This window comes from Geotrypetes seraphini, chromosome 7, assembly GCF_902459505.1.
Source record: "Geotrypetes seraphini chromosome 7, aGeoSer1.1, whole genome shotgun sequence".
NCBI classification, from domain to species: domain Eukaryota; kingdom Metazoa; phylum Chordata; class Amphibia; order Gymnophiona; family Dermophiidae; genus Geotrypetes; species Geotrypetes seraphini.
In genome coordinates this window covers 4,907,919-4,928,323 of record NC_047090.1, presented here as the reverse complement: position 1 = coordinate 4,928,323, position 20,405 = coordinate 4,907,919, and the positions used below count along the sequence as shown (strand labels likewise).

Below are 20,405 nucleotides of genomic sequence, written 5' to 3'. Positions count from 1 at the left end.
TTTATTTTAAAGTAGTATTATGTAACTTCAGGGTGTGTCCCCTAGTCTTTGACTTTTAGAAAGAGTAAACAATCAATTCACATTCACCTTTTCTATTCAACTGAGGATTTTGTAAACTCCTTTCCCCCAATAAACACACTTTCATAAACTGCAGCAAGTTAAGTAATGTATTCAGGAATACAACTTTTTAAAATCTGTTTAGTGGTCTCTAAATCATGGTTTTTATTAAGAACATAAGAATAGCCTTATTGGGTCAAACCAATGGTCCATCTAGCCCAGTATCCTATCTTCATGGTGGCCAATCCAGGTCACAAGTACCTGGTAAAAACCCAAATAGCAACATTCCATGCTACTGATCCAGGGCAAGAAGTGGCTACGGACTTTTCCTCCAGGAAATTGTCCACACCTTTCTTAAAACCAGCTACGCTACCGCTCTTACCATAACCTCTGGCAATACGTTCCAAAGCTTTAACTATTCTCTGAGTGAAAAAATATTTCCAACTATTGATTTTAAAAGTATTTCCCTGTAACTTTATCGAGTGTTCCCTAGTCTTTGTAGGAGTGAAAAATTGATCCACTTGTACCTGTTCTACTCCACTCAGGATTTTGAAGACTTAAATCTTCTCTCCTCAGCCGTCTCTTTTCCAAGCTGAAGAGCCCTATCCTCTCTATGAGAGGAGTTCCATCACCTTTATCATCTTGGTCACTCTTCTTTGAACTTTTTCTAGTGCCACTATATCTTTCTTTAGATAAGGAGACAAGAATTGAATGCAGATGTCCAATTTTGGGTGGGCCTGGGCCCAAGGTGGGTGGGCAACAGAACCCACAAGCGATTCTATTTCTCCCTCTTCCGCCCACCCACATGGCCATCCAGTTTCTCATACTCCCCCGCCCTCTGCAAACCTTTTAAGCATCAGATCTTCACTGGTACATCTGCCTATGCAGAAACAGGAAGTACATCAAGAGGGAAGGATGCGAGACCAGCGCAAGCAACATTTATCAGTCACTCCTTGCTGCCGGCAAAGAACTGCTATTTAAAAAGGTATACGGGAGGGAGAGTTGTCGAGAATTTTCAGAGAATCATCTACAATGATGCAGCAGGTTTTTTTTTTTTTTAAGTTTTAAAAGTTTTTTAAAAGTTTTTTTAAAAGTTTTAAAAAAAGGTTCGGACAAGTTCCTGGAGGAAAGTCCATAGTCTGCTAATGAGACAGATATGAGGGAAGCTACTGCTTGCTCTGGGATTGGTAGTATGAAATGTTGCTACTATTTGGTTTTTTGCCAGGTACTTGTAACCTGGATTGACCACAGGAAACAGGATACTCAGCTAGATGGACTATCGTCTGACCCAGTATGGTTATTCTTATGACATTCCACGAAGAGGACAACTTTCAAACTGACCACATATCTGCAAAGTCTAGTTTTAAAAGTGAGCATTTCTGTTTTCAGGCAAGTTTCATAGTGAAAGTCCATACATATTTTCAAACACATTTACACCTGCGTTTTGTGTAGGTACTTTTTCTGACCATAATGATATGTGTTTTTGAAAATTCAAGCTCCTCTAAACTCAATGGTCTAAAAATCCTATCCTGCTACAAAAAATGCCTATACACGTTGCAGTATCCTAAAGAAATTTTCTCATGGGTGGGAAAAAGACCAAGCGCTCATAGGTACTGCACATTAGATTTGAACTAGTGCAGTCCCTTAAATGTGAGCTATCATAAGTCTTTTTAAAAAAAACCCGGTATACTTATTTTTTAATCATTTAAATTAAATCTTTTGAAAATTCAAACATAAATACAGAATTCCAAATCCTGCTTCAATTCCACTTCAGCAATCCCTCCTCCTACAGTGGGTAAAAAGTGCACATAGGGTTACCAGATGTTTGGCAAAACCTGGACATGTCCTCTTTTTTAGAGGACTGTCCAGGTGCCTGGAGGGATTTCCAAAACCCGACAGTTTGTCAAGGTTTTGGAAGGCCCAGAGCCCAGAGGGCTGTGTTTGGATGTCCTCTGTGCATGCCTGAATGTCAATGTGATGATGTCATGTGATGATGTCAAGTGGCACGTGGCATCGTGCACACTTGCATGTGGCATCATCGTATCGACATCCACACATAAGCAGAGGTCCTCCAGAGACAGAAAGGGACACATGGTTCGTGGAGGTGGGGTGTGGAACAGGGCAGAGCGAGGCCAGATGTCCTCTTTTTTTAAAGAGGAAATCTAGTAACCCTAAGTGCACATGTGCATAGATGTTGGAATGGGATGAGCCATTGAAGCCATTCTCAATCAACCTTTGACCCCATATGGCATCACTAAGTTGAAATATTCAGTAAAGGGACGGAGTTTGGCTAGTAAGCTCCATAGCCAAAAAGATTTCTACTGCTCCTGTTGGGAAAGTAATTCTATATCAGGGAACCTAGATGCCCTGTGCTATTTCTATTTTGTAAAGGCAATATCCGCTGGATTTCATATAGGTCGCCCATAGTTGATCATGCAAATTTGGGAGTGAATCGCAGATCCATGCATAAACTAATGAGCTAACCAGGCACTAACAATAAATAATTGATGTTAATTGGCACTCATTTGGAGCTATGCACAGATCTGCCCTACACCCCATTAATAACATGCATGAATAAATCTTATGATGTGCAAATCCAAAGGAGGGGTATCGCAAGGGTAGGAGACGCCTGGGGGGATGGCTTCCCTGTACTCTCCTCTCTGCCCCTCCCCCACCACCATCACGTCCTCCTGCCACCATATCTCTGAATCTTTGTGAGCACGAGAAGCTCTTCCAGCCTGCTGCTGCGTGGGCTTTCCCTCTGATGTTACTTCCTGACCCTGTGACCAGGAAGTGATTTCAGAGGGGAGCTGGGCCGGCATGAGCAGCAGGTCGGAGAAATTAAGAAACTGCTCGTGCTGGTGAAGATTTAAAGAGGGGGGGACAGGGGGCATGAATATGGTGGGGGGAAGGCGGAGAAGCGCCTGGGGTGGTTTGCCCCCCTTACTACGCTACTGGTAGTCTGGCCATAGGAGGTGTATAGACAGGTCAGGGGCATGGCCAGGATTTAGACACAATAATTTCATTGGTGCTCCTAACTGCTATTAGTTAGGCGCAGGCATAAATGCTCATGATCAAAGTTAGGCGCAAGATGCATGCTAAGTAGAGAATGACACAGTGACAAAATTCATCACCGTTCCCGTCCCCGCGGATAACCGCGGTAAATAATCCCATGTCATTTTCTAGTGTCTATTTCAACCTCGGTCCTTCTATACAAGCATTCTTCAAAGCAAAGCTTGCAGGTCAGTGGTTGTGCCCAATTATTCTCTGATTCTTCCCTCTCTCCTTAAAGAATGACATGAAGATGGTTTTCCGCGGTTATCCGCGGGGACGGGAACGGTGATGAATTTTGTCACCATGTCATTCTCTAATGCTAAGCTAATATTCTATAAAGGTTGTTCTGTCCAGATTTTATAAGTTTGTTCAATACTTTATATACCACCTATCAAGGAACCTCTAGGTGGTGTGCAAAATACGAGGGGTGTTCCAAAATGAATGCAAAAGCGGGCGTAACTTTTTTTTTTTTTTTTTTTAATTAACTGATAGAGAGTGGAAATATCACCATCAAGTCTGCCCACTCTGCTTACCCACCCCCTGTCTATGCCCTAATGATCCAATTTCCTTATCTTGACCCTCGTAGGGATCCCACATGGGTATCCCATTTATTCTTAAAGTCTGGCACGCTGTCTGCCTCGATCACCTGCACTGGAAGCTTGTTCCAATGATCAACCACTCTCTGTGTGAAGAAATACTTTCTGGTGTCGCCATGAAATTTTCCGCCCCTGAGTTTGAGCGGGTGCCCTCTTGTGGCCGAGGGTCCCTTGAGAAAGAAAATATCATCTTCCACTTCGACACGTCCCGTGAGGTACTTAAATGTTTCGATCATGTCTCCCCTCTTCTTACGTTCCTCAAGAGTGTAGAGCTGCAATTTGTTCAGTCTCTCTTCGTACGAGAGACCCTTGAGCCCCGAGATCATCCTGGTGGCCGTCCGTTGAACCGATTCAATTCTGCGCACATCTTTACTGTAATGTGGCCTCCAGAATTGCACACAGTACTCCAGATGAGGTCTCACCATGGCCCTGTACAACGGCATTATGACTTCAGGCTTTCGGCTGACGAAACTTCTATTGATACAACCCAATATCTGCCTTGCCTTAGATGAAGCCTTCTCCACTTGATTGGCAGTTTTCATGTCTGCACTGATGATTACTCCTAAATCTCGTTCTGCTGAAGTCCTAGTTAAAGTTTCTCCGTTCAAGAAGTACGTCCTGCATGGATTTCCGCTTCCGAGGTGCATGACCTTACATTTCTTAGCATTGAAGCCTAGCTGCCAGGCTGAGGACCAACTTTCCAATGTAAGCAGGTCCTGCACCATATAATTCTGTAAACTGCATTCACTTACTATATTACATAGTTTGGCGTCATCGGCGAATAGTGTTATTTTACCTTGAAGCCCTTGAGTCAGATCTCCTATGAATATATTGAAAAGGAGTGGACCCAGGACCGAGCCCTGCGGCACTCCACTGGTCACCTCCGATGTTTTAGAGAGGGTACCATTAACCACCACCCTCTGAAGTCTGCCACTCAGCCAATCATTGACCCATGCAGTTAGTGTCTCTCCTAACCCCATCGATTCCATCTTGCTTAGCAGCCTGCGGTGTGGGACACTGTCAAAAGCTTTCCTGAAGTCCAGGTACACGACGTCCAAAGACTCTCCCAAGTCCAACTTTCTTGTTACCCAGTCAAAGAAACTGATGAGATTGGATTGGCAGGACCTACCCTTGGTGAATCCATGCTGACTGGGATCCCGAAGATTCCCTTCATTCAAGATCGTGTCCAATTTGCTTTTAATTAGTGTTTCCATGAGTTTGCACACTATTGATGTGAGACTCACCGGTCTATAATTCGCAGCCTCTGCCCTGCAACCCTTTTTATGCAGAGGAACGACATTAGCTAATTTCCAGTCCAGGGGAACTTTCCCCTTACTTAGGGAGAGATTGAATAGCTCAGCCAACGGTTTCGCCAGGACATCACTCAATTCTCTGAGCATTCTTGGGTGCAAATTGTCTGGTCCCATGGCTTTGTTCACCTTGAGTCTTGCCAGTTCACTGTAAACTTCACCTGGTGTGAACTCAAAATTCTGAAACGGGTCTTCTGTGCTTTGTGTTGCCTTCAACTGGGGACCGTGTCCCGGTGCCTCACAGGTGAAGACTGAGCAGAAGTATTCATTCAGTAGTTCGGCTTTATCGGAATCTGCTTCCACGTAACTTCCGTCCGGTCTTCTAAGGCGTACTATCCCGCTTGTGTTCCTTTTTCTGTCACTAATATACCTGAAGAAGGATTTGTCCCCCTTTTTAATGTTTTTTGCCAGAATTTCTTCCACTCGAAGTTTTGCTTCCCTAACTGCCATTTTGACCACTGTAGACCTGGTCCTATATTCTACTTTTGCCTCTCTTTTCTCCGTGCGCTTGTAGGAGAGAAACGCTTTTTTCTTCTCCTTAATGAGGTGCGAGATCTCCGCGGTGAACCATTGGGGTTTATTGTTTCTTTGTCGTTTATTTACTGATTTTATGAAGCGGCTAGTTGCTTCATGTATGGTTGATTTCAGTGTTAACCACTTAGCTTCTACATCATCGGTCTCCGCTTGGTCCTGCAGCGTCTGATGGACGAAATCTCCCATGCGTGCGAAGTCTGTGCCCCGGAAATTGAGTACCTTTGTTTTCGTGTTTGATCTAGGGAAGCCTTTCCTAAGGTCGAACCATACTATATTGTGGTCGCTGGAGGCTAGCATATCTCCTACTGAGACCTCTGAAATGCTTTCCCCGTTGGTGAGTACCAGGTCGAGGATCGCCTGGGCCCTAGTGGGCTCCGTTACCATTAGGCATATTGAAGTCCCCTAGCAGTACAGCTTCTCCTCGTAGAGTGATATTCTCTATGTCTTCAATTAATTCTGCGTCCATGTCTTCCAGTTGTCTTGGGGGTCTGTAAACCACACCTAGATACAGGCATTTTTCTCTGCCTCTTGCCAGGTTTACCCAGAGGGACTCCCCGGTGTACTTGGCATCTGTGATCCTGGTGGTTTTGATGTCCTCTTTAATGTATAGAGCTGCCTGCTTGTCCTGGGATAATGTAATATATATCTGCATCTTGTTGTTTCAAGAAATTAAGAGTTTTTTTCCTCTTAATTGGATGATTAAGGCCATTGACATTTAATGAAAACAATTTCATTGTCATGTATATTCTAGCAAAAATGTGACCAAAAAATATAATCCTTACTAGCATTATATAAACATTACACATCCTTATACCCCTTTAAATAATCCCTCCCCCCCTACTCCATATATAATACGAACCCTTGAAAGCACCTATTTAGTTTGGTAACTCTCAGGCCTTCTTTAAATTCTTTTCAAAATTCAACCTTGTATCCCTTACAGATTACTACATGAATCAACTTCTCATATGACACTACTGATTAATGATTTATAATATATATGAGATAATCTTTATAGCTTAATCCCAAAATAAATTATTGCTCTGAAAGTCTTAAAAAACTATAACTCTATAAATAAATAACAAACCTTAAAAAGAGCCACAGAAACCCCCCTCCCCTCTCAATATCTTTGCAATACACCCCATTATATTCAGTTAATATTAGTAACATTACCTAAATCACTCTACAACAGAACAACCTGTATGGACAAAAATATATATCATTCCCTGCATTTGATCTATTAAAACACAGCCAACCAAAACAAGTTCTTTTCCATATACTCCAAAATTAAATCATCAACTTAAATTAATAACCAACAATAAAAGTTACTCAAAAAGCTATTTCATTCACATTCATGCACTGTCAAACCCAAATGAATAAATTAATATTGAATGAGTAGATAATCCAAATAACTATAAAGAATCATTATATTCCATACCCACCCCCCTCCCACCCGTCTTACAAAACCATTCATCCCAACCCCCACCCCACTCTCTACAAAGGTTCCCCTTAAACCAACCACACACCAATATATGAACATTGTCAATCTACAACAGAACAACTAGTATAATCCTTCAACTTTTTATCATCTTTACCATTAAATAAAACCATCAGATCCCCACTAGTTTTGTAGTCCTGTTCGGTCCAGGTACAAAAGATGACTTCATAACTCCTGTGTTTAACAAGGACAGAAATCCAAAATAAATAATAAAAACAATAACCAGTATGGACTGAAAGGATCTTCTTCTTCCCCCTCCCCCCCATAAAGGCTTTCTCATTTCGCCACTCCCCTCCTCAGAACGCCATTCACTCGCCACATCTCAGGCCCGGTGCTGCCACTGCAATTACACAAAGGCGGGTTCAAATTCGCCTCAATTTGTGAAGGGTTGTTCTCATGCTTTTTGCGGGCCCAATCTGATGCGTCTTTCCCCTTTTTAATACATTTCCAAGCATTAGAAATACAGTCACACCAAACCCCAGGACAGGGCTCTCAATCAGGCAGAGTGAACACCCTGAAGCGTCTGCCACTGCTGCTGCTCCTCCTCCACCTCCTGGTGTCAGTCTGCACATGCCGGATCCAAGCTTTCCGCTCTTTTACTCTTGTGTGCACTGGGTTTTTTTGCCTCGACCAAACTGCTTCCCGTTCATTCCTCCACCATTCGGGATGGTAATGTTTTCTAAGGCTCACAGGGGCCCGGAGCTCAGGCACGCTCCTCTCCCCTCTGCAGCAAACCTCCCTGCACCTCTTCTCTCAATCCACCTCCTCCCAGTTTGCAAACACCAACGGAAATCGCAAATAATCCAGTTCCCATTTAGAAATCAAGTTGCAAGGGGAAAAAAGAAAGTGTGCCTGTGATGTCAGAGTTCTCTCACGAACCTCCTAGCAGTTCGTTATAAGGTATGTTGCCGGTAGTGGTGCTGAGGTTGGGAGGAAGGGAGACGTATAACTCCAAGCACAGCAATTAGGGCGGCAGCACTGGCAGCTTAGAAGGAGGGTGTGCGGGAGAATGCATCCTTCCAGTAATAATAATAATAAATTTATTTCTTATATACCGCCAAAGCCAGTTCGAGGCGGTTTACAATGAAGAAGGACTGGACAATCAGCGAAATGTTACAATGGTACAATCAGTGAAAATTGGAGCAATCAGCGAAAATGGTACAATCGGCGAAAGATGGAACAATCAGAGAAATAGGTACAATCAGAGCAAAAAAGGTACAGTAAAGAAGGTCAAGACAATCTGCATAAAGGTTAAAGCTAAGAATGTAGGTATAACAAAGGGGGTACAGATAGTGGATGTAGGCATTTAGGTAAAAAACATAGAGGGTACAATCAGCCGATGAAGATGCAGTTTAATGGGAAGCAGGACATGGTGAGATAAAAGGGGCCATGGGTAGGGCATAGAGGTCTTAGGTTGTAAATCTGGTAAATAGATTAGTTTTTAGTACTTTCCTGAAGTTTAGGTAGGATGAGATGCGTGCGATGATGTGGGCCAGCCAGTTATTGAGCTGACCTGCTTGAAAGGCAAGAGTTTTATTTAGATATCTTTTGTAACGGCAGGCCTTTAAAGTAGGATAGCTAAACAGGTGGGTTCTGCGTGTGTGTTTGGATGGGCGGTCTAGGATAAAATGTATAGGGGGGCTGAGCCAAGGATGGATTTAACATAAGAACATAAGAACATAAGCAATGCCTCTGCTGGGTCAGACCTGAGGTCCATCATGCCCAGCAGTCCGCTCACGCGGCGGCCCAACAGGTCCAGGACCTGTGCAGTAATCCTCTATTTATACCCCTCTATCCCCTTTTCCAACAGGAAATTGTCCAATCCTTTCTTAAACCCCTGTACTGTACTCTGCCCTATTACTCCCTCTGGAAGCGCATTCCAGGTGTCCACCACTCGTTGGGTAAAGAAGAACTTCCTAGCATTCGTTTTAAATCTGTCCCCTTTCAACTTTTCCAAGTGTCCTCTTGTTCTTTTATTATTATTTGAAACAGAAACAGGCGAACTTGAATTGCACTCTTGCTTCCAAGGGTAGCCAGTGAAGTTTTTGGTAGTAGGGAGTTATGTGTTCCCATTTTTTTAGTCCGAAGATTAGTCGGATTGCCATGTTTTGGATGATTCGCAATCTTTGAGTGGTTTTTTTGAAAGATCCCAGGTAGATGATATTGCAGTAGTTGAGTAGACTTAAGATGGAGGATTGCACAAGTAAGTGGAATGAGGGGGTGTCGAAGTACTTTCTGATGGATCTTAGCTTCCATAGGGTGGAGAAGCCTTTTCTGACCAAAAGGTCTGTGTGGGTCTCAAAGGTAAGGTTACGGTCGAGAGTCACTCCTAGTATTTTTAAGGAGTTTGTTATGGGAAATACTTGACCATTCAGGGAGATTGAAGGGTCTTTGATTTTGTCGTTTGGACTCGCCAGGAAGAATTTGGTTTTATCTGAGTTGAGTTTCAGTTTGAAATCGGCCATCCATAGTTCGATTTGCGTTAGGATTGTTGCTAGGAGATTGTTTATTTCAGGGGTTATGTTGGTTAGGGGAAAGATTAAGGTGATGTCATTACATTACATTACATTACATTACATTACATAAGTGATTTCTATTCCGCTTGTGCCTTGCGGTTCTAAGCGGATTACAAGTTAGAAGACTGGACATTTCCAGTAGCATTGCAGTACATATAAACAAGAATGCGTTAAGTTACAATTGTTGTTCTGGACTTTTCCAGGATAAATTGGTAGTAGATAGTAGATAGTGATAGGTTATTTAGACGAATAGAGATAATATTGTCCGGATTCTGTTGTTTAGACGAGTAGAGATAATACTGTTCGGATTCGGGTGTTGCTGGTGGTGGTGTTTGGGTAGTCATGAGAGCATTATCTTAAACTTTTGTGAGGTTATGATGATGGGAAGTGTTTTTTGAAGAGATGAGTTTTGATTTCTTTTCGGAATGCTTTAATGTCTATTGATTTGGTCAGTAGATTGGTGATGGTAGTATCGATCTTTGCTGCCTGTGTCGCTAAAAGGCTGTCGTATAGTTTCTTTCGTCGTGTTCCTTTGAGAGGGGGGTGAGTGAATAGGCTCTGGGTTCTCCTTGATCTGTGTGAGAGGTTACGGTGTAGTCTGTTGTTTAGGTAGCTGGGTGCTGTTCCATGTATTACCTTGTATAGTAGACAGTAGAATTTGAACTGAGATCTTGCTTTTATTGGTAGCCAGTGTGAGTCTAAGTATGCTTTGGTGATGTGGTCGTATTTGCCTAGTGAGTAGATGATTCTGAGGGCTGTGTTCTGAACTGTCTGTAATTGTTTTATCATGTAATTTGGGCATGATAGGTATAGGCTGTTACAGTAATCTACAATACTCAGTACTAGGGATTGTACTAATATCTTGTATTGATCTTTGTTGAAGAATTTTCTTATTTTTCTTAGGTTACGTATTGTGAAGAATGCTCTTTGGATGATTTTGTGGATTTGAGACTGCATTGTGCAATTTCTGTCTAGTAGGATTCCCAGGATTTTGAGTGTGCTTTGCATTGGGTACTTGATTGTGTTTACTTCTAGTTCTGTGAGAGATGGTTTTTTTTTCCCTTTCCAGTAGTAGGAATTTAGTTTTTTCCGAGTTCAGTTTTAGTTTATGACTTGACATCCATTTTTCTACCGTTTCCATTATCATTTTCAGGTAGTTTGTGGATAAGGGGTCTTGAATATTAAAGGGGAGGAGGATAGTTATATCATCTGCGTAGCTGAATGATACTGTGTTTAGGGCGTCTAGGGTTATGCCTAGGGATGCTATGAAGAGGTTGAATAATATGGGTGATAATGGTGATCCTTGTGGTACTCCACATGGGTTTGACCATGGGTCGGATATGTGCTCTTTTGATTTGACTTTGTATGTTCGTGTTTTGAGGAAGCTTTGGAACCATTTGTGAACATTACCTGAAATTCCTATTGCGTCTAATATCTGGAGTAGTGTGTGATGGTCAACTAGGTCGAATGCTGCAGAGAGATCGAGTTGAATGAGAAGCAGCTTGTTTCCTTTGCTGAGGTGTTGTCGGGCAATGTCTAATAGTGATACCAATAGAGTTTCTGTGCTGTGGTTGGATCTGAATCCAGATTGTGATGGATGTAGTATGTGATGGTCTTCAAGGTAGTTGGAGAGGTGTTGTGCGACAAGGCCTTCTGTTATTTTAATGTATAGAGGGATTGAAGCGATTGGTCTATAGTTTGCAGGATTATCTATAGGACCTTTGGGATCTTTTAGGATAGGTGTAATTATGATTTCTCCTAATTCCGGTGGGAAATGACCTTCACTTAGTGTTGTTTGAAGCCATAGTGTGAGGCTAGCTTTAAATTTGGTGGAAGCTGTTGCTAGTAAGTATGAGGGACAGTTGTTCAAGTCACATGAGGATTTGCTGTATTTTTTGTAAAGCCTGTTCAAGTCTGACCATTGTATCTTTGGGAAGTTTGTCCATATCCTGTCTGCTGGGATTGCTTCATCTGTTTTGGGATTAATTCGTATTTCTTCTATGTTGATTCTTGAATTGTTGAATGTGGATCTGGTTGTGATGATTTTGCGTTTGAAGTGATCCGCTAATTGGGTGGCTGTGGGGGTTTGGTTTCCTTGGGTGGCGAGAAATGGTTTGGTATCGGTGAGATTTCTTAAGATGTCAAAAAGTATTCTTGTGTCTGGTTTTTCTGTGCTGATGAGTTTGGAGTAGTAGTTTTTTCGTTTTTCCTTCAGTTTGGTATTGTATTGTTTGATTAGGATTTTCCATTCATCTTTGATGTTGTTGTGTTTTTGTTTTTTCCATGACCTTTCTAATTGTCTGCATTTTCTTTTTAGTTGTAGAAGTTCGTTGTCGAACCATTTATTAGATGGTCTGTCTATTTTGTTTTTGTTTTTTATTGGAGCAAGTTCGTTTAGTGTGGATTCACTGAGGGTCCTCCAGCTGTTTATGAATTCTTTGGGGTTGTTGGGGTCGATTTCGGGGTCGACTGTGTTCCAGAATGTGTGAGGTTCGATTTTCGGTCTGAATTTGATGAGTGTTTTCTTTGGGGTGGGTTTGTTGTTATTTTGAGCCCAGTTGATAGTGAATGAATATTTGAAATGGTCTGACCATAGAGTAGGGTGCCAGGACCCGTTTGAGATGTAGATGTTTTGTGTGTTTTGATTTGGAGATGAGTAAGCTGCTATATCAAGTTGATGACCTTTTTCGTGTGTGGGTTCTGGGTTGAGAATTTGATAGGATAAAGTGTTGAGGTATGAGAGTATATCTGTTGTTTGTTTGTCATCGGCATAGATGTAGAATCTGATCTTCAAGCTTTGCAGTAGATTACCTAGAGTGACCAGGTAGATGTTGAACAGCGTGGGGGACAGGGGAGAGCCCTGCAGGACTCCGTAGGTGTTGGCCCAGCTGGCGAAATGGGAATTGTCACTGTAAACTTGGTAAGAGCGTTTACCTAGGAAACCCTGGAACAATTTTAACACGTTGCCTGAGAGACCGATAGATTCCAGACAGTCCAGGAGAATGGCATGATCGACCAAGTCGAAGGCACTACTGAGATCAAATTGCAGGACTAGTGCGCTTGTGCCTTGACTTAACAGGTTATGAAGGTAGTCTACCAGAGAAGCGATGATAGTTTCAGTGCTGTGACCGGAGCGAAAGCCTGACTGGTTATCGTTTAGAATGTTGAATTTGTCCAGATAGGTTGTTAAATCTTGGTTGACCAGACCTTCCATCAGCTTTGTAAAGAAGGGTATGTTCGCAATGGGTCTGTAGTTGGATATAAGGGAGATGGAGTCCTTGGGGTTTTTTACAATTGGAGTAATAAGTATCTGGCCTACGTCCTCAGGAAATGAGCCTGATTGAAGCTGGGAGGAGAGCCAGGTATATAACTTGGCTTTGAAGGAGGTTGGGGTAACTTTCATTACATTTGGTGGACAGCAATCTAGTTTGCAGTGGGAATTGACCTATTTTGAGTAGAATTTGCAGAATTGTTGCCAGGAGGGGGTGGTGAAGTTGTTCCAGTACAAATCAGTCCTGGTTTCGTATTCATGGAACTGAGCATCAAGATAGTTCAGATGGTTGGTGGAGGTTGTAGGAAGGGTAGATCTGAGATTGGAGATTTTGTTATTGAAAAAACACAGCCAGGTCGTTGGCCGGTGGGGGGGAGTCTGAGGAAAGGCGGGTAAGGGACTGAGTATCGTAGAGGTGGTTGACTATTTTGAATAGGTTTTTGATATCAGGGTTAGGAGAACCGATTTTTTGGGCGTAGAAATTAGTGCGTTTGGTGATTATCAGATGTTTGTAGTCTTTTAGTTTTGTTCTCCAGTTGGCTCTGTTTTTGCTGTCGTTGGATTTCAGCCATAGTCTTTCCAGTTTTCGAAGTCCACGTTTTACTGATCCAAGTTCGGCATCAAACCAGCCGTCCAGAATTTTGTTTCTCATTTTCTTAGTTTTATAGGGGGCCATTGTGTGCTCATGTTTATCCAGGCGTCAACCGTAAAGGAGTCGGGGTCTGGGTTGTAAGGGATGTCGTAGTGGGACCAGAATTCCACTGGGTTAATTAAGCCTCTTGTGGAAATTACCTTCTTAGGCCTTTTTGTCGTCTTTGGATTGGGTAGGTGACGTCTTGCTTGCCAGTTGAGGTGGAAATTGCACAATTTGTGGTCAGACCATAGGTAATCTGTCCAGGTAGCTAGTTCCCAAAGGATCTTGGGATGGGCTTGTTCTTTGGAGGAGGGAGAGCGTCTCGGCGAGGAATCCGAGGAGGATGGGATGCGGCGAGGCTGGCGTACCTTGCCCCAAGGGGGCTCGATGCGAGGCTCAGGCTGGTCTGGCGCACGCGAGGTCGAGGTCGAGGCTGGTTGTAGCTGGGCCAGCGCAGCGGACAGCTCCGACGAGATCATCGCCCAGAGCAAGTCCTGGAAAACGGGTACGGACAGCATCGAGGGCATGTCCGATGCCGCAGTGCACTCCACCGAGGGCGACCTCGAATTTGAGTATTCCCGGGTGGTGGAGGCACATCCCGAGGGCTTGGAGGACTTCACCGGGGCCGAAGGCATGGAATTTCCACCATGCGCCGCCGGTGTCCCCGAGGCTGGCTTCTTCGCCGGCGCAGAACCTGAAGAAGGAAGAGGAGACTTACCCGAAGCCGAGGCTTTCTGCGTACCCAAGGACTTCGGGGTCAAGTCTCGAGGCGGTGCCGAGGTAGTCGGGGCTGAGGTCAAGGTAGTGGGTTGGTCGGCGGCGAAAAGATCCGCCATGCGGGCTTTCCTTCGACAGAGGGCCCGGTTCTGAAAAGTGGCGCACTGGGGGCAAGAATCTGTTGGATGGGCGGCCCCCAGGCAGAGGATGCACCGGCGATGCGGGTCTGTGATAGAAAGAAGCCGCTCACACCGGGTGCACTTTTTAAAGCCGGTCAAAGGCCGGGACATAGAAACGAAACTGGCCGCGCCCAAGTAGCCACGCGGCCGCGGTGACTCGGAAGCCTCCGGGTCGGTCAAAACGAAGCAGGAACAATAATAAAACAAGAAATAAACGTGCACAGCGACTTAATCGATAAAGAAAGGAAAAAATCAAGGTGCTAGAAGGCAGTTGGGGCAGAGCCTAAAAACACACGACTTCTAGGCTCAGCGGAAAAATTTGAACTGGAGACCACGAGGAGAGGATGCGCCCTCTAGTGGAGCAGGAAGGCACACATGCGTGTAGCAGCAGAGCAAACTTAAATCTTCAATCAAGTTTGCTTGAAAAAAGCTGTCCGCATCGGGGCTCCGTAGATGATGTCACCCACATGTGAGAATATCATGCCTGCTTGTCCTGGGATAAAGTGTTTATCCACTACTTAATCTTCTTTCCCACCATGCGTCTCATCCCTTCGTAATTCCCTTTTCGGAAGTTTAGCGCCATGGCCGTCATTCTGGACCGATGTTTTGCCCCTATTTCCAGGTTGAAGCGGATCGTATTGTGATCGCTGTTTCCCAGCATCTCTTCTACCTTTAGAATTAGGTCCAGAATTGCGTTTCCTCTTGTATTTTCCTTGACAAGTTGTTCCAGGAAGCAACTGTTTACAGTTTCCAGGAACTTGTTCTCTCTAGTACAGCCAGAGGTGCCTAGATTCCAGTCTATCCCCGGATAGTTGAAGTCGCCCATGATAACTGCGTTGCCTCCCTTGCAGTTGCGTTTAATCTCTTCCATAATTTCTCCATCAATTTCTTCGGACTGCCCTGGGGGTCGGTAGTAGAAGCCTATCCTCATTTCTGGTCCATTTGTTCCCAGAATTTTGACCCATAGAGACTCGTAACTTATCCGTCTGTTGTGGCATGTTCTCTCCAGTAGATTCAATTCCCTCTTTGACGTATATGGCAATGCCTCCTTCTTTTTGAGTCACTCTGTCTCTGCGGTATAGTTTGTATCCCAGTAGCACCGTATCACAGACATTTTCATCAGTCCACCATGTTTCTGTGATGCCGATAATGTCAACGTTATCCTTTTGTGCCACAGCTTCTAATTCGCCCATCTTATTTCTAAGGTTCCTTGCATTCGTGTACGTGCACTTGAGTTTGCAACCTGTTCCCTTCTCTAAAGGCTTTGTCTTTTGTAACCCAGTCCAAGTGTCAATATAAACTATTTTCACTGCTTGATCTTAAAAACACAATGGTTCTTATAACTAGGGGATCCTATAACAGTATGTCTCACCTCCGTTAGAAATGAGGGATCATTCTGGAGCAACAGCATTCGCAGCTCCTCTTCGTTGAGCCCATTAATTTCATTGGCCTTCCGCACCCGTATATTGCATTCTGAGTGAATATCGTGGGACAATCTGCAGCGAAACCTGGAAGGAAAGATTAGCAAGAAATAATTCCAAGGAACAAGTATCTCACCCAAACATACTTAGACCTTATTTAAATGCTCCCCAAATTCCCGTTTGACCTTGTCTTTTATGGGAAAGGTTGGAAAATTGCACTTTAACTTTTGACAAGAGTATAGATAAAGAAAGAAACACAGAAAATCCTACAAAATAACAGGGTCTCTCTAGTTGCCCATTCCTGATGCAATACTACAGATCTTAGGCTTTCTCCTTATATCCTTGTGTGTTAGGATCCCCTGCCCTTATTTCAGATTTCTTGAAGTCCAATATTGTTTTCACCTCCACCATCACTGCTAAAGCTGACAAAAACCATGATTTTCTGTTTCTTCCTAAACTGAATATGCACCTGAAATTGGCTGCTTGGTTTCTAAAATTAAAGTGACCCTGCCCCTGAACCCCCACCCAACCAAAAACAGCCTCTGTTGGACCCACCAGCCAGTGACAGCCCCCACTTGAATCCACTCCTGGATGCAGCCCCTTCCTGAGCCTGCTGTGTCAGACTCACTAGTGGCTAGTGGACAAGAGTAATCCCTGCTCACTCCTGCCCATGCTGGATGCTGCCCCAAAATGGCTTCTGGAACTTCCAGCAGCAGGCTTGCAAAACTGCCACTGGAGCTTATTACAGCCATTTCGAGATTGGACTTAGCACAAGCAGGAACGACAGGTATAATGCTAACAGAGGCTAAAAAAAAACAAAAAACCTGACTGCACTGGCTGAATATTTACCCCTAGGGGCAGTTCTAACCAAGAGCACCACAATTTTGGCACCCAAATTAAGTGATGTGTGAATCTATTGTATATGTATGCCAGATCAGGGGTAAGTGCAAGTAAAGTAAAGTAGATGGAACAGACATTTCTCTATCAGATAATTCTAATATAGCTGAAATGTTTATAGGATCTTGATTTATTACTTGTTGAATATCTCGAGTCTTAGTCGGTAAATAATACACTTGCGTAATAGGTGGTAATGCAGACTCAGGTATTTCCAATATTTCTTGAAGATATCGTTTCAACATATCTTTAGGTGTCATCGTGGAAACTTTTGGAAAGTTGATCAATCTTAAGTTATTATTCCTAGAAAAATTCTCCAATGATTCAATTTTCCTTCTTAAGATTATATTATCTTTAATCAAAGTCTCCTGAAGTTTCTTTGATAGTCCTATATCTTCTTCAAGATTATTTGTTAAAGATTTAGAAACTTCTAAATCTTTTTTCAAGTTCCCAATTTCAGAATCATGATTCTTAATTTTCCCTTCTAATTGTTGGAATTGAGAATTAAAAGTCTTTCCCAAGTTAGAAATCAAATCCCAAAGGGATTCTAATGTAACTTCCTGGGGTTTTTGAGGTAAGAAAGCTTGTAAATTTATTCCAAATTGCTCACCAATTGCAGTCTCTCCCTGTCTCTGTTCCGTCTGGGCTGTTCTTATTCCACCAAATGTTGAATCTTCACTTTCTAAGTTCAGGCTCTCTTGAGAAAACTGAGAGCCTAAACTTCTGCTCCCCGGATCGACTTCTCTGGCCTCAGGGGTAGAATGTCCATCATCTCCTGGCAACACTCCCTTCCTTGGGGAGCTAGTAATGTGAGGTTGTAGGGGCAGTGCTCTGGCGTCGGGGCTGAGCATTGTTTCAAGCCCCAAGGAAGCCGCCGGCATCTCGCCTCGTTGCCGCGCCTCCAGCGGAGAAACTGCCACCGCCGCCGTGATGTCCTGCATCCGCCGCAGGAGTTCGTCAATACTGCCGACTGCTACTGGTCCGGAGTGCTGTGAGGCCTCTTCGCTTCAGCATAGCGAAAGGAAGGAGTACAAGGTAATTTATTGGCAAGCTTCCTGGTGTCCTCTCATCAATCTCATGGAAGCGCCATCTTTGATCCCGGAGATGCCAGCCAGCTGTGTTTCTTTTTAGAAGAGAAAGGGATTTTCTTTGCACCCCAGTGAATGATAGAATAACTCAAGGCTGTAATTAAAGCCGAAGTTATTCCGCTCTAAGTTCCTTTAATAATATTGTTAAGTTGTATTCTTTCCTGGAAGAATTTCTTTCTTGTCTCTTTCCTCTCCTCTACCTTATTTGAGGACTATGTATTAAGGTATAAATGTTTCTTAGCCAGTTTTGGCTTGATTTATAATTTTTAAATCCAATAGTTAATTGGCCGTAGAAATTTCTTTATATTTCCTGTTAAGCACAATTATGTACTTAAATGAAAATCAAAGAAAAGAAAAAAAAAATCTCAGATATTTCTATGATTGATGTTTTTGTTTATTTTCTCTTGCTTTTATGTATTATTATTATGCACATTTTGTTTTATATGGTTTATTCTGATGAGTCCTACTGCAGCTGATGTCATATTAGATTAAGGGTGGTAGTGACGATTGCCTTCTCAATTTTACTAAGCTTGATTTCTGAGTAATGGCCCTTCATCCTTCCACTCCTCCTGGATGTGAACGATGTCGTGAAAATAACTACAACCCCCCTTATACCTTGATCTAGAGGGGGTAAGCCTCCTATGTGTAGGCTTCCAGAGGGGAATGAGGATGAATCAGAAAAGGGAATTACGACAGCATGAGAGCCATGGTTAAAAAAAAGGCTCAAGAAAAGGACAGCCGAAATCAAAACTGTCGATCAAGCATGGTCCCTACTAAAAACTACTAAACAGACAAGGTACCACACGAACGGCTACTTAAAAAACTGTGGAACCACAGGGTGCAAGGGGATATCTACCGATGAATCAAACACTGGCTAGCGGGCAGGAAACAGAGGGTTGGAGTCAAGGGCCAATACTCAGATTGGCAATGGGTCACGAGCGGAGTTCCACAGGGGTCGGTGCTGGGACCTCTACTATTCAATATATTTATTAACGATCTGGAAACGGGGACAAAATGTGAGGTTATCAAATTTGCTGATGACACCAAACTCTGCAGCAGGGTTAGAAACAGGGAAGACTGTGAAGACCTACAAAAGGACCTAACGAGACTGGAAGACTGGGCAAAAAAGTGGCAAATGAGTTTTAACGTAGAGAAATGCAAGGTCATGCATGTAGGGAAAAAGAACCCGATGTTCAGCTACAAAATGGGGGGAACACTACTAGGGGTGAGTAACCTTGAGAGGGACCTGGGGGTGATGGTCGACACATCACTGAAACCATCGGCGCAATGTGCGACAGCCTCAAAGAAAGCAAACAGAATGCTGGGCATCATCAAAAAGGGTATCACAACCAGGACGAAGGAAGTCATCATGCCGCTGTATCGCGCAATGGTGCGCCCGCACCTGGAGTACTGTGTTCAATACAGGTCGCCGTACCTCAAAAAGGACATGGCGGTACTCGAGGGAGTCCAGAGAAGAGCGACTAAACTGATAAGGGGTATGGAAAATTTTTCACACGCTGACAGGTTAAAAATGCTGGGGCTGTTCTCCCTGGAGAAGAGGAGACTTAGAGGGGACATGATAGAAACCTTCAAAATCCTAAAGGGCATTGAGAAGGTGAATAAGGACAGATTCTTCAAACTGTGGGGACCCACAACCACTAGGGGTCACTCGGAGAAATTGAAAGGGGACAGGTTTAGAACAAATGCTAGAAAATTCTTTTTTACACAGAGGGTGGTGGACACATGGAACGCGCTTCCGGAGAATGTGATAGGCCAGACCTCTGTACAGGGGTTCAAGGAGGGTTTGGATAGGTTCCTGGAGGATAAAGGGATTGAGGGGTACAGATAGAACTAGAGGTAGGTCATAGAGGTGGTCAGAAACTACTTCACAGGTCATAGACGCTGGGCGAGATGGACCTCTGGTCTGACCCAGTGGAGGCAACTTCTTATGTTCTTAAGACCCATCCCGTGACTCACCTGCACTTGCCAAGGACGAAGAAGCGGCAGAGGTGCAGCCGATCGCAGCCCTGGCACTGATCTTGCTGTCTCAAGTACCCGTTGCAGATGCGGACCGGACTGAGCGGCAGCACCAGCGTCTCGTCCACCGAGTCCTGACCGGGCTCCAGCAGCAGAAAGCGGCTCTGCTCCTCGGACAGGAGGGCGAAGATCTGGACCGGGGATAGATCCAGGTGCTGCGTGATGTCGAGCAGGGCCAGGCGGCCGCCCTTAGCGCACAGCAACTTGGTGAGGAACGCGGCTAGCACCGGGTCCGACATGGCTGCGCCTCTCCTACCCCACTCTGTCGAACAGGCTCCTCCCCTTTCTCTGATCCTTGCAGGAGAGAAACGAAACCGAAACTAGGGGGGGGGAGGAGAACGATATTAGACACGTGGTGAAATGTTTCACAATAAACAAATGCTTTTAAAAAGTGGGGATGAAATCAAAATTTGACGTTAATAAAACTTATAAAAAATGAATTGAAAAAAAGGCAACGTTATCTAGCTTTAATAAATAACATGAAAAATAATATATTTGAGACCAAGACAGCCCTTACAATCTATTTAAAGGATGGGGCATGCATGGGCATATTTGCACAATTTCTTATGTCTTGTTTTGTATATATTATTAATATATTTATT

The 20,405-nt window shown here is 43.7% G+C and overlaps 1 protein-coding gene across 1 annotated transcript in view; it reads right to left on the bottom strand.

The window, feature by feature from the left end:
- Positions 1–20,113, bottom strand: part of LOC117364120 — a 63,008-nt gene extending 42,895 nt beyond the window's left edge. The window contains exons 1-2 of the mRNA XM_033952991.1: positions 19,744–20,113; positions 15,736–15,871 (exon numbers count right to left, since the gene is read on the bottom strand). Of these exons, the coding sequence (XP_033808882.1) occupies positions 15,736–15,871; positions 19,744–20,042 (435 nt within the window). The 5' untranslated portion in view covers positions 20,043–20,113. The remainder of the gene's footprint in view (positions 1–15,735; positions 15,872–19,743) is intronic.
- Positions 20,114–20,405: the final 292 nt, after the last annotated feature.